The sequence below is a fragment of the Cavia porcellus genome, unplaced genomic scaffold, assembly GCF_034190915.1.
Source record: "Cavia porcellus strain 051 isolate PalLab524CR breed Dunkin Hartley unplaced genomic scaffold, mCavPor4.1 scaffold_22, whole genome shotgun sequence".
NCBI classification, from domain to species: domain Eukaryota; kingdom Metazoa; phylum Chordata; class Mammalia; order Rodentia; family Caviidae; genus Cavia; species Cavia porcellus.
In genome coordinates, this window is record NW_026947505.1 from 64,910,941 (window position 1) to 64,923,386 (window position 12,446).

Consider the following 12,446-nt stretch of genomic DNA (forward strand, 5'->3'; position numbering starts at 1 on the left):
TAGCATATGAATCTGACTAGAAACACATGAGGCGCCCAGTAAATTTTTAGGACACATTGAGAAAGAAACCCTAAGTATCTTGGTAAAAAGAATTTGTAGCTATTCCAATTAAAAACAACAACAAACACATTAGCCCCCAGTCATCTAGGGAATGATTTTTTTTAAAAAGCTGGGCAACTCTCACGTGTGGCATATTCTTTAGCAGCCATTCAGAAACTTGTAGGAAGTTCACATCCTTTTCTTTTGAGCTCGTGAAGCTTACTCTTTCCTTTGCATCTTTCTTTGTAGCTAGGCAGGGTCATGTGACTACTTCTGGCTAAGTTGAACCACAGGTCCAAGATGAAGAAAAAACATCTTGTTGATGTAAGATGTTATAGCACTCTTTCTGCCACAGAGAGGAGGCCAGGCATTGAAATGATGGAGCCACAACAATGTACTCAGCTTACGTTACACAGTTGCCAGTTGGAAAACAATTATCTTTGCAGATGCCCAGACCAGTGATGATGGCCTTTCAGAGCTTTCAGGACAGTCTGCTGCAGCCCGCCTGCCACAGGTTCAGCACCACTGGCCTGGACCCACAGTGAATATTCAGTAAGCAAGAGATGACTTTTGCTATAGAAAGCCAGTGGGAGTTTGAGTTGTTATTGTAATGTAACCCACCCTTTGCTAATGAAAACAGGTATACAAGCATTTTGGATATTTTTGCTTGAGTCCAAATTTCACATTATGTGAAAATGGCTTCAGGAGTCCATGAATCTCTGAAATTACACAGAAATATTTGTGACATATATTTCGCTAGAAACAGACAAACATCAGGATTACAAACCCCAGAATTAAAACCCACTCGTTTCCCAGTATTAGCCTTCTCTTTGGGACTATATTGTAATGTCACTTTATCTTTCTCTGTATCATTACCACTTGATGTATCTTTTCCTTATTTCTAAAATATCTATAGCCTCACTTCTTGAGAGATTTCTGTCTCATGTACTGCTGTATTCCTAGTGCCAACCACATGGCAGGCATTTGATGAAGACTTATTAAACATGAAAAATGAAAAATACAGAAAACAGTACATTGCTTTTTGGCCTTTTGGATAAGATTAAGTGTAAAAAAGATAGTACATGGCTTTTATCATATTCACCAAGAGTTCATAATTCGGGGGCTGGGGATTTAGCTCAGTGGCATAAGAACCTGCCTTACAAGCAGGCGGTCGTGAGTTCGATCCCCAGTACCCATTAAAAAAAAAAAGTTCATAACTCAAGCAGTATTAAAACACAAAACTAGATTACACATTTCTCATAGCTGAAAAAACAAAAAAACCTGACACCCTCAACTAAACATAGAGGTTATTTGGCTCATGTTTCAGTCCAGTCAGCTGGCTCCAAGGCAGGACAGCTGGGCACCAGGGAACGGTAGACAAACATCTCTTCACCTCATGGTAGCCAGGAAGCAAAGAGTGAAGAGGGGACGGAAAGGGAGCTGTAATCTGGGTCACGCCCTGGTGACCTGCCTCTTCTGACCTGACTCCATTTCCTAACAGCAAGTCAGCTCTCAAGCCCTACAATCCAGGCCTCTTCCAGAGGTCTACACTAGGATCCCAGGAGGCTGCAGGGGGACGTCTTGATATAAACCATCGCAGGCCCATTAAGATACTTCGCTCTAGGCTGGGAAGAGGAGCATACTTAGCACGTGTAAGGCTGTGGGTTAAAACCATGTATAGTATCACACACACAAAAAAGGTTTTTCTGAAATAGTGCATTTGCAAAATATGTAGGTTATTTAGTATCTAGCGAGAAGGAAGATAGGGATTGAATGTTTATTTCCCCTTCTCCCCACCAAATTTACAAATACCCAATGTGAGGAAAGTCTGAAATGAGGCCTGTGGGAAGTGGTCAGGTCATGCACAGGAACCTGTTCACTTTGCCCCTTTCGCTAACTGAAGAAACAGTCAGAAGGCAGGAAGAACCAGAGGTGGGACCTCACGGATGCTAAATGTGTTGGCAACTTGATCTCAGACTTCCTGGCCTCAAAGTAGTAGGATACAAATTCTATTTTTATCACTTGCCAGTATATGGTGTTTTTTATAGCAGTCTAAGGGAACTAAAACATAAAGCAATTCAGTGATGACAGAAAAAACAGTCAATAACACACAGTACAAAAACTTCAGGACCAATCTTGCAACATAAGATAAATAAGAATTTAATATTTATTATGTTTATACAGTAACACCAAAATAATGCTCAATAAATTACACAGCTATTTTCTAAAATCACTGCAAAATGGAAGGCTAACACAGTAGGAATGACATGAGTTAATTACTCAAAATTGGAAATATAGTCATCTATCTTTAAACTCACTTGAATTGATTGCTATGCAAACAAAATTATTTTAAATAAATAGTCTTAAAACATTGCATACTATTTAAAGGTTTAAGTCTATTGCACATAATTTGGTGTAGGCTTATTTGATCAGGAATCATGCAGAAAGACAATTACAAATATAAAATTTTAAAAAGTAGGAAGGATGGGTTTTTTTTAACTACAAAAACTAGATGCAAAGGATACATTTCACAGCTTAATCTTTAGAAGATTTTATTCAACTACTGCATAAAATCACAATGCATGTGTGAAGTCATCACATGTGAGCTAAGCTATTAAATAGTAAAATAGCTCCTGGTATATCAACTATTCTTTTGATACACAATACTCTCCTTGGCCACCTAAAAAGATGGTCTTCATATAACTTTTAAAAATATTAAATGACAAAATATTAAGTATAGATCTGTTTGGTTATGTCAAAAATAGTTATCTAGTTGACACAATTAAAATTTTATAATTTTAAATATGGAAAAACTAGAGAGAACTGACCCCAACATACTCTGTAAACCACTTTGTCAACAGTGAAATGTCTTTGTTTTACTTCTTAAATTCACTCAGCCAAACACTGATCATTGTGTGGATGATCTGTAAACATTCATTTATTTGTACTATTTCCTGAGGTAATCTGGATACTATTGTTATTACAGTAGCCTCATTAATAACACTGCAAGTTTACTTTGGAAAACTTCAAAATAAAAGCAAAATTTAAATACAGAGTAATGTGTAGTTTAACATGCTTTCTCTACTACAAAAGCCATATTTAAGAAATTCCTAGGTATCAAAAATCAAATGTTTTTATTTTCAGATGACAAGAAATATCCATTCATAAATTCTAGGCCAAAAAAAAGTAAGTTTCTGAGTTAGCTCATTTACTACTCTGGAAGACTGAGGGCAAACCTGTGCCCCATACGCCGCAGAACCCCTTTCTACAAGGCACCACAGCCCAGCCACTGCAGAAGCGTAGCATCAGTATAAACCGCAGTATTCAGGTTTAACTGCAGTGTTGGCACTTTGCAATAAATAGGTGGGTTTTCAGTTGCAGTTTAGGCACTCGGTCTCTAAAAGATTCCCCACCACTGCTCTAGAATAATGTCTAAAATTTGCACAGGTCTTTCCATCTTAAAACATGGTAAAATAAATATCCTCACATGAAGTATGGGTCTCTAGCTAGATATCTGAAATGACAGACAAGTGCCCATCCAATGAAAAGTGCATACTTCTTAATAATCTTTTCTAGGAGAAAAGTGAGGCAGTATTATTTACATTTGTTGAAGGGAATAAGCTGATAACTGCTATTACCAGGATGGCTTATTTGAATAAAGAAATTAGTATTTTTCAGAAAATACATTGCTTTGATACTGAAATTTTCAATTACTGATTACAGTTAAACAGAAACTACTAAATGCTACCTTTTACTTATTATTTTGGTTTTTTTGAGACAGGGTCTCGATATGTATTTCAGGCTGGCCTTGAACTTACAGTGACCCTCCTGCCTCAAACTCCTGAGTGCTAAGATTACAGGAATGCACCACAACACCCAACAAAAAAAACTACCTTTTCCATGAACGACTTGCCTTTGCAAATTAACCAAGATATATTTCTTCATTTTCATTGTTAAAAATCAAGAAAAATGCTATTATAGAAATTTTGACACCTTAAAAATAGAATTTATGCAATGACATCTTAAAGCTCTACATCTTATATACTATTACTATCTTTAATACTAATTATAATTTCATTTACCCATATATCAAAAGGCAACACTGGTAACCTTGACAATAATATATATACACAGAATTATAGAATTATAATATATAAATATATATGTAAGATTGTAATGAACAAATATATATTATAATATATATATACAGAATTATAGAATTGCTTTTTACAGAGGATCAGGATTGGTTAATATTTCCACACAGTATATACAACAGTATATACATTCCACACAGTATATACATTCCTTCTTCCCTTCCTAGGAAATTGTCCAATCCTTGCCTGTAGTATAATCCATTGGCAATAATGATTAAGATGCTTGAACCATGCAGTTATGTTTTGATTCAATAATATGATCCTGAAGTACCCATGATTTTTTGAAATGCAAGCCTAAGCAATAGTATATTTCAAGCCTTTTTTATTTTTGTCTTTTTGAGACAGGGTCTCGCTATGCAGTTCAGGCTGGCTTTGAGATCACTTTGTAGCTCAGGCTAATCTCGAACTCTCAACGATCCTCCTGACTCAGCCTCCCGGGTGCTGGGATTATAGGCATGAGCCACCATACCCGGCTCAAACTAACTTTTGTCAGTTTAATAATTTGTATTCTAAAAAAGGGGAACTACCACATTTTTGCTGTTATTTTAAACAGAAATGCCTACTCTGTGCTCCAGTAAAGTAAGAGCTAAATTCTCTTGAAATTTTCAATGATGCTTAAGACACATACACAAATGATCTCTATACCCTAAAACAATGTTTAATATATACTGAAATACAGAAGTAGAAAATGTACTTTATTTTTCTGTAAGTATAAGAATATAATTCTATATCATTTACAAATATAATTTGGTAACTTATATTTTAAAGATATCCTATGGTGCCACGTAGATTATCAATTTCTGTTTACCAATTCTGTATGTTACAATTATCTGTAATTGTATTTTGATCTTGGCCAACCACTTAATATATCATCTAACTTCCATGAATAGGCTGCAGAAGTTATGTTTATAAAATGTTTCAATATTTTCAAAACCTGAAAGTAATAAGCTATGCAATAATTACTTGTAAACCCCACAATACTGAAATTACAATGACACTGTTTATATGCTTGAATTATACAAAATATGACATGGTAACTAGCATTATTTCACTTAGGTATAGCAATGTTTCCCAAGTAGTAATACACATTTACTACAGGATATCCCTGAGATGATTTTTTTTTTTTTTTTTTTTTTTTTTGGTACCAGGGATCAAACTCACAACTGTGTACTTACAAGGCAAGTGCTTATGCCACTGAGCTAAATCCCTGGTCCCATGAAATGATTTTTAAATAGAATGGTATATGGATGAGTATTTTCTCTTTAACAGTTATAAATTTAATATTTATTATGAAAAATAACAGGCATATAAAATGTGAAATGTATTTGTTTATAACATGGTTAAGTCATGAAAAGCTAAAATGTTTAAAAAAATAAGTAAATAATGGCACAGGATATATTATATGCGATCAGGAAGGTGATATCACCTTTCAGAAATATTGCATTAAGGAATAATTTTATTTAGCCAGGATCATTTCTGAATGCTTATAATGATGAACCATAGCCATAAAGGTGTTTATTCTATTACTGTAAATTTGTCCCCAGCAGAAATTTTTGAAAAACGAAGTCTTTATGTTTAAGATGTTAATCTGAAAGTATTCAGTAAATTTTACTAACTTTAAAAGCATTCTCCAAATTAAAAAAAGAGAGGGCATTTTTTGAGAAATATGCTCTTCCTACAGAAGAGGGACTAAGATTACAAAGGCACGTTACCTGTTATGGTTATCATTGCAGCATTCAAATAAAAATAAGCTAACTAACAATTAACAAATGATTATAATATTCTTTCATAAAAAAGAAGGTAAGCTTGTGCACAAAGCGCTCTTGATTCTGGAACCACTTGCACGTAAGTGTCACTAACATGGACCCACTGGCCTCCTGATTCACTATCAAGTTCTTTCAAACCTAAAAAAATAAAAAGGAGGAGTATTTTATAATAAATATGTTTATGTTAGCGAAAGTATAAACAGCAACATAATCATTACAGATGATGTTTTTCTAGTGATAGATCTTGTTTATGAATTTTCTTGGATTAAATATTTTTCAAAATGAACTAATACTTTCAAGGGACTAATAGTGTAATTAATAATTATTCTCAGTAACATTTTAATTTAAATATCTAATGAAAAATTAGCTTTGTAAACAATAACTTGCTCAGAGAAAAGAAAAATTCACGAAAAGGCAGGTAAGGAGCAAAATTACTTTGACCATCTATAAGCACAGTCAGCAGATTTTCAACTCAATTTAGAGGACCTCATGTCTTTAAAAAATGTTGGTTATTATTAAATACTACTGCACTACAGTACACAATGCATCAATATCTTGAAAAGACATGTGTCACTTCAGGTCACCTAAAAGGGTACATTCTTGTAATAATTAAGATCCCTAAGACTAAGAGTTCTTCAAGGTCATTCTCACTTAACATTAATAAAGTGAACCCAAGTGAGGAATCTGTGAAGTAATAACCTATTTCTTCCCAACAAAGGAGAATAAATTCATTTATTTTCAAGAATAAAGTGTACTTAGAGAATCATAAAGAATACGTGGGATGGCATACCAGTTATGCTTTTCTTTCCAGTGATGTGTTCCAAGAGTTTCCTGGAGGGCAGTCTCACTTTCACGTACGCAGTGTAATGACCTCCTCTCATTGAGCCACTGTGTTCCACTATGCCATAGAGATCATAGAGAACTTTATCTCCCATATTTACATTCTTTTAAGAAAAGAAAAAAAAACAAAATTAGTAACATTTAGTAAAATACAATTGTAAGAAAAAGCAAGTAAGCATATATCCTGCTTAAAATAGAGAAATGCATTATTAAATTGCACTGAGATACTTTTTATGCACCTATTAGGCTTGATGAGACTGCTGCCTGGTCTGTGAGGAAAAAAGGGTACTTACTGAGACTCCTTGTAAGAACGCTAAAGCATACTAGCCATTTGCAGTGATATTTTGTACTAGCTAGGTTACCTATACATTGTTGGATTCATCAATCCTATTTATAGGATTCTAAGAAAAACTTTTAAAAAATGCACCAGACTATTAACAGGATTACTATAATATGAAAAGACTACAACAGTCTCCAAATTATAGTCTACTATAAATTAAGGGCTGATTAAATAAACTGTAATGCTTCCACCCAACGGGGTATTATGTTGCTTTAAAAATGGACGGAGGGTATTGGGAGCTGCTGAAGCTAGAGCCTGACCACACATGCAAGGCTGGGGCGTGACCCTCCCAAGAACAAAGAGTGCAAGGGAAAGCCACGTGACTGACTGACGACTGCCGAAGTTGCTTCAGCCCAAAGAACACCCTGTCCCAAGACAATCCAAACAGTGGGTTGCTAGGACAACAGGGTGTCATGTGACATTAAGTTGCTAGAAAGTATAAATAAATGCCCTGCAGTGCAGGGCCAGCTCCTGCCCCCCCCATCCAGAGAGTAAGGGCTCCACCTGGCCCAGCTTTGTCTCTTGTTTATTTTCTCATCCTCTTGCCATCCTTCACCCAAGGAAACTCAAGGGCCACATATGTTGCAGCAGGAAGGACGGACAGAGAGAGGCAAAAGTGGAACGCAGACTATACTTCTATGAAATCATACCCAGCTTATAAGACAGAATAAAAATAAGACAGAGACCAGGGATGTACAGGGTAAGCTACCATTACTGAAGAAAGGAGATGCAAATATACATAGCTATCTGCTTACCTTGTAAAACAAAAAGAGTAAAACATAGTTTTAAAATGTTTATAAAGCAGAGAGGAAACAAAATACTTGGGAGAAAAACAAAACTTCTTTGAATTTACTTTTTATAGTCCATTTGAAACATATGGCTTTGTAATTGTATAAACATTTTATGTAACTATTAAAGTTAAACTTTGAAAAGCAATCACCAAATGGGAAAATATGTAAAGTACACAAATGAAGAATTAGCTGAGCATGGTATATATAATACCAGCACTTGGGAGTCTGATACCGGAGGACTGCAACAAGCTCAAGGCCAGCCTGGGCTATGTAGTAAGCTTAAAGCTAGCCTAAACTACACAGCAAGACCCTATCTCAACCAAAACAAAACCAAAACAAAACAGAACAAAGAGAACAATATACCCATCTGGTGATGGGATCTAGTGAGGTTATGTCAGAATGACTAAGGAGCCAACTTGAAATGGCATTCAGCGATCAAACATGGACAAATCAGTTAATAGAGCATAAACAAAAAGAATAATGTAATGTATTAAAACGTATTTAATCCTGAAATTTGTGATGATAAATCAATCATAGTGTGATGACATTTAGGGAAGTATTTTGAAAATTGGTTTAGAAAAAGTCAAGCATTTATCACTCCTTTTCTATAAGGACTATACATAAAAAAACTAAGAGGATGCACTTGAGAGGCTGCAGCAGGAGGATCACTGCAAGCTCAAGGCCAGCCTGGGCTCTACAGTGAGTTCTGTGCTAAACTGTATTCCACAGTGAGACTCTGTCTCAAAAACAACAAAACAAAACTACCTAAAAGGAATAAGGATGGAGACAAAATACCACTCCAGGGCATCATTCTGTAACTCTTAGTGAACATGTGGATGTAGCGCTGAGCACCACTGGTTGCAAATGTTACACAAAATACATCGAGGTGCAATCCCCTCAGAGTTTTAGTACAGAACACTTCCTATGAAGCAGCTTTACCAGAAAGGCGGGAGGTGAACAAAACCTGAATCTACTCAAGTTTCTCTAGGTCTGATTACCTATTTGTACAATATAAAGAAGACAGAGGAACAATCACCAAAACCTAAATAATAAGTGATACAAGAAAAATAACCCAGTTTCTTCAACAAATAAATGGCAAGTGAGGGGAGAGAGGCAGGAGAAGAGAAACCACATTAAAAGAGTTATAAGTGATATCATCTAATCATACCACATGGTCCTTATTGGGATATTAACTCATTTTAAAATCATATTTGTGCTGGGGATTTAGCTCAATGGCTTAAGTGCCTGCCTGGCAAGTGCAAGGTCAAGTTCAATCCCTGTACCAAAAATAAATAAAATAAAATCACATTTGTGAAATAATTAAATCTAGCTGACATGAAGGAATTACATTAAGTGATATAGTGGTTATGTTTTTAAAAAGGATAGGGCTGGGGATTTAGCTCAGTGGCATAAGTGCCTGCCTTGCAAGTGCGTGGTCATGAGTTTGATCCCCAGTACAAAAAAAAAAAGCATAGGAAGTGTTTCTTAACATGCAGGTAATATTTATGGATGAAATGGTGCCTGACATTTACTGCAAATAATAGGAAAATGAGGATACACTGATGGGGCAGGACTAGCTATACATCTGAGGCTGTAGGGGTGGGTACTGGAGGTTCACTATATTGTTCTGTCTAATATATTTGGGGAGGGGACTGAGACAGGGTTTCTCTATACAGTTAAGGCTGGGTCTTTAACTCACTATGTAGCCCAGGCTGGCCTCAAACTTACAGCGATTCTTCCCCTTAACCTCCTGCGTGTTAGGATTACAGGCTTGTACTACCACACCTGGCCATGTTCTGTCTAATTTGTGTACAACAGAAATTCTCCATAATAGATACTTTTTAAAAAAATTTGCTTTAACTAATTTATTTTTGGGAGGGAGTGCCGGGGATTGAACTCATGACCGGGCATTGCCAGACAGGTACTTACGCCACTGAGCTAAACCCCCAGCCAGTAATAGATACTTTTAAAAATATAATGTTCCTCTAAATTTAACACAACTTACTGAATTTCATTATTATTTTTAACATATTATTTAATTCTAGGAATACTAAGTGTAAATACTTGACAGGTAGTGCTGTTTTTCCACAGCTGATAAGTTAGATTCATCAGAAATCTGCACTTAAGATTTTTTTTGTTTTGTTTTGGTTAGCCAGCATACTAAAAATGTTAAGTTCAACAAGCATTCTGGCATTTACCATAAAACCTGGACCTTGACAATATTCATGATCAGGACCTGAGGTTAACCTGGAAGTGGTGCCCTCAAGAAAGATTCATCAATTTTATCATCACAATTCTTACATATAAGTCTAAGCAATTATAAACCAATCTACTTACTATACTAGTTAGTAAACGAGGTATTCCAGGATCCCTAGTTTTGGAGTATCATACTCACGTGACAGGCACACTACTTGCAGTACACATGAAATAGCTTGGAAAACAACCTGTCTGGCTGATTTGCAAAGATACAGAATTCCAAAAATGCTGAACTGACTACTGATCAAGCAGGTCATTTACAAGGAAGAAGAGAGCACAAAACCGGTTCACATCTCTCAGCAACCAGAAGCTTCTGATTGCATTTACAAGCAACTTTGATCTTCATAATCACTAGACCTTATCCTCTTCCCAAAAATCACATCCAATGCTATTAAATGTGCCATACATTACTGATTTCACTTCACTATTTAAATTTAGAGTTTATTTTAAAAACAATGAAACAAAGCAAAGCCTAACAATCAGTGCGTAGGATACTTTTAAGCTTATTAATTAGTTCATTATTTGCCAAGTCAATTAAATTCCCCAATGTACAGTACCTTACAGGTAGCAGAACAGAATGGTGCTAAATCAAGCATAAGTGGAAAATCTACATGTCTGTTTACTTTACGAAGACTCATGCCAGCCTTAAAAAGACAAAAACAAAACAAAACAGAAACAGTTTATTAATGCAATAGACTTAATTAGACCTAAAGCACTGTGTTAAAATCAAAAGAGAAATTCTGGGAATTTTTTCACAGATATAAATAAATATAAGTAATAAATAGTTCACACTGATATGACTAAGCTAAAAATTAGGTTTCATAAACTATTACTGCAAAGATTATTCATTTACAAGGGTAAAAACCATGAATAATAGGGAACTTCCATTGTGGCTTCTCAATGCCAATGAAAACTAAATTCAGTGTGTTAAAAACTAACACATATGCTATCATGAAATGTACCCAACCACATAGCCAAGACCTTGGTGTTCTAGACTTACCGCAATGACCTGTTAACGGTATGCTTGACTAAAAGCAGCTCACCTAGGTCAAGGCAAAATGCAGGTACAAATGGCTCAGTGGTGCATACCTATAATTTCAGCACTCTGGGAGTCTGAGGAAGGAGCACACAAGTTCAAGCCCAGCCCAAACAATTCAGGAACTTAGCAATACCCTATTTCTTTTTTTTTTTTTTTTTTTTTTTTATCGGTACCAGAGATCAAACTCACAACCGCCTGCTTGCAAGGCAGGTGCTTATGCCACTGAGCTAAATCCCTAGCCCCTAGCAATACCCTATTTCATAACAAAACATTTTATAAAGATCTGGGCATGTAGCTCAGTACAGACCCTGGGTTCAATTCTAGTTATGGAAAAAGTGCAAATGGATTATAAATCCTTTTTGTTTCTAAAATTCATTAAAAAGAAAAACAACCTGAATGCTTTATCAATGAAGGTGAATGCTATACATTGTATAAATCACAATGAACCTTCATGGGGCTTTTGTTTGCAGTGGTGCGAGGAATCGAAGCCTGGACCTTGTGCGTGCTAGGCAAGTGCTCCCCGGCTGAGCTACAGCCCTGCCCTTTCCATTTCACTGTATTTTGAGACAAGTTCTCACTAAGTTGCCCAAATTGGCCTGAAACTTGAGATCTGCCTGCCTGAGCCTTCAAAATAGTAGGATTTAAGGGTGTGCACCACTCCGCCAACCCCTTTCATGTTGTTGAGTAAGCTATACTTCTCTTTCTCTTTTTTTCCATTTTCAAAGGCAAATTTGCTTTGTATTATGTAATTGTAATAAAAACTAGCTGGCAGGGTATTAAAGGTACTGGGTAGGCAACCTATAATTATCAATGAGCTGTCATTCTGAAAAGGCACTGAATTATCTGAATTATTGTATAGACAAAAATTAACACATGCAACTTTTCATACAGGGCTTTCATGACTTCATTCTTTGGTCTCTGTATTAATTTCACTGTGGATATGCCACCTTCTTTTTTTTCTGGTTTTTTGAGACAGGGTCTTGCTATGTAATCCAGGCTCCCCTTAAACTCATTATGTAGTCCAGGTTGGCCTTGAACTTGCTGCAATTCTCCTGCCTCAGCTCTGTGGGGACTGGGATTAAAGATGTGCACAATGAAGCCTAGCTCCTGTCATCTTTTTGTTTCTTCCTTCAAAGAAAAAAACTTAATTTGGGGGTCAAAATATACTCACTTGGTGATTTGTTTTTTTCAAGTGATCACTAGGTTTAACATGATCCTGAA

General features: G+C 35.9%; 1 protein-coding gene across 4 annotated transcripts in view; it reads right to left on the minus strand.

Annotated features, from left to right (window-relative positions):
• Window positions 1-2,183: 2,183 nt before the first annotated feature.
• The window catches only part of Usp45 (ubiquitin specific peptidase 45), a 62,578-nt gene continuing 52,315 nt past the window's right edge, over window positions 2,184-12,446 (minus strand). For all 4 annotated transcript variants that reach the window (XM_063233291.1, XM_063233290.1, XM_063233292.1 and 1 more), the window contains 3 exons: window positions 10,744-10,830; window positions 6,750-6,903; window positions 2,184-6,097 (listed from right to left, as the gene is read on the minus strand). In XM_063233291.1, the coding sequence (XP_063089361.1) occupies window positions 5,967-6,097; window positions 6,750-6,903; window positions 10,744-10,830 (372 nt within the window). In that variant the 3' untranslated portion in view covers window positions 2,184-5,966. The remainder of the gene's footprint in view (window positions 6,098-6,749; window positions 6,904-10,743; window positions 10,831-12,446) is intronic.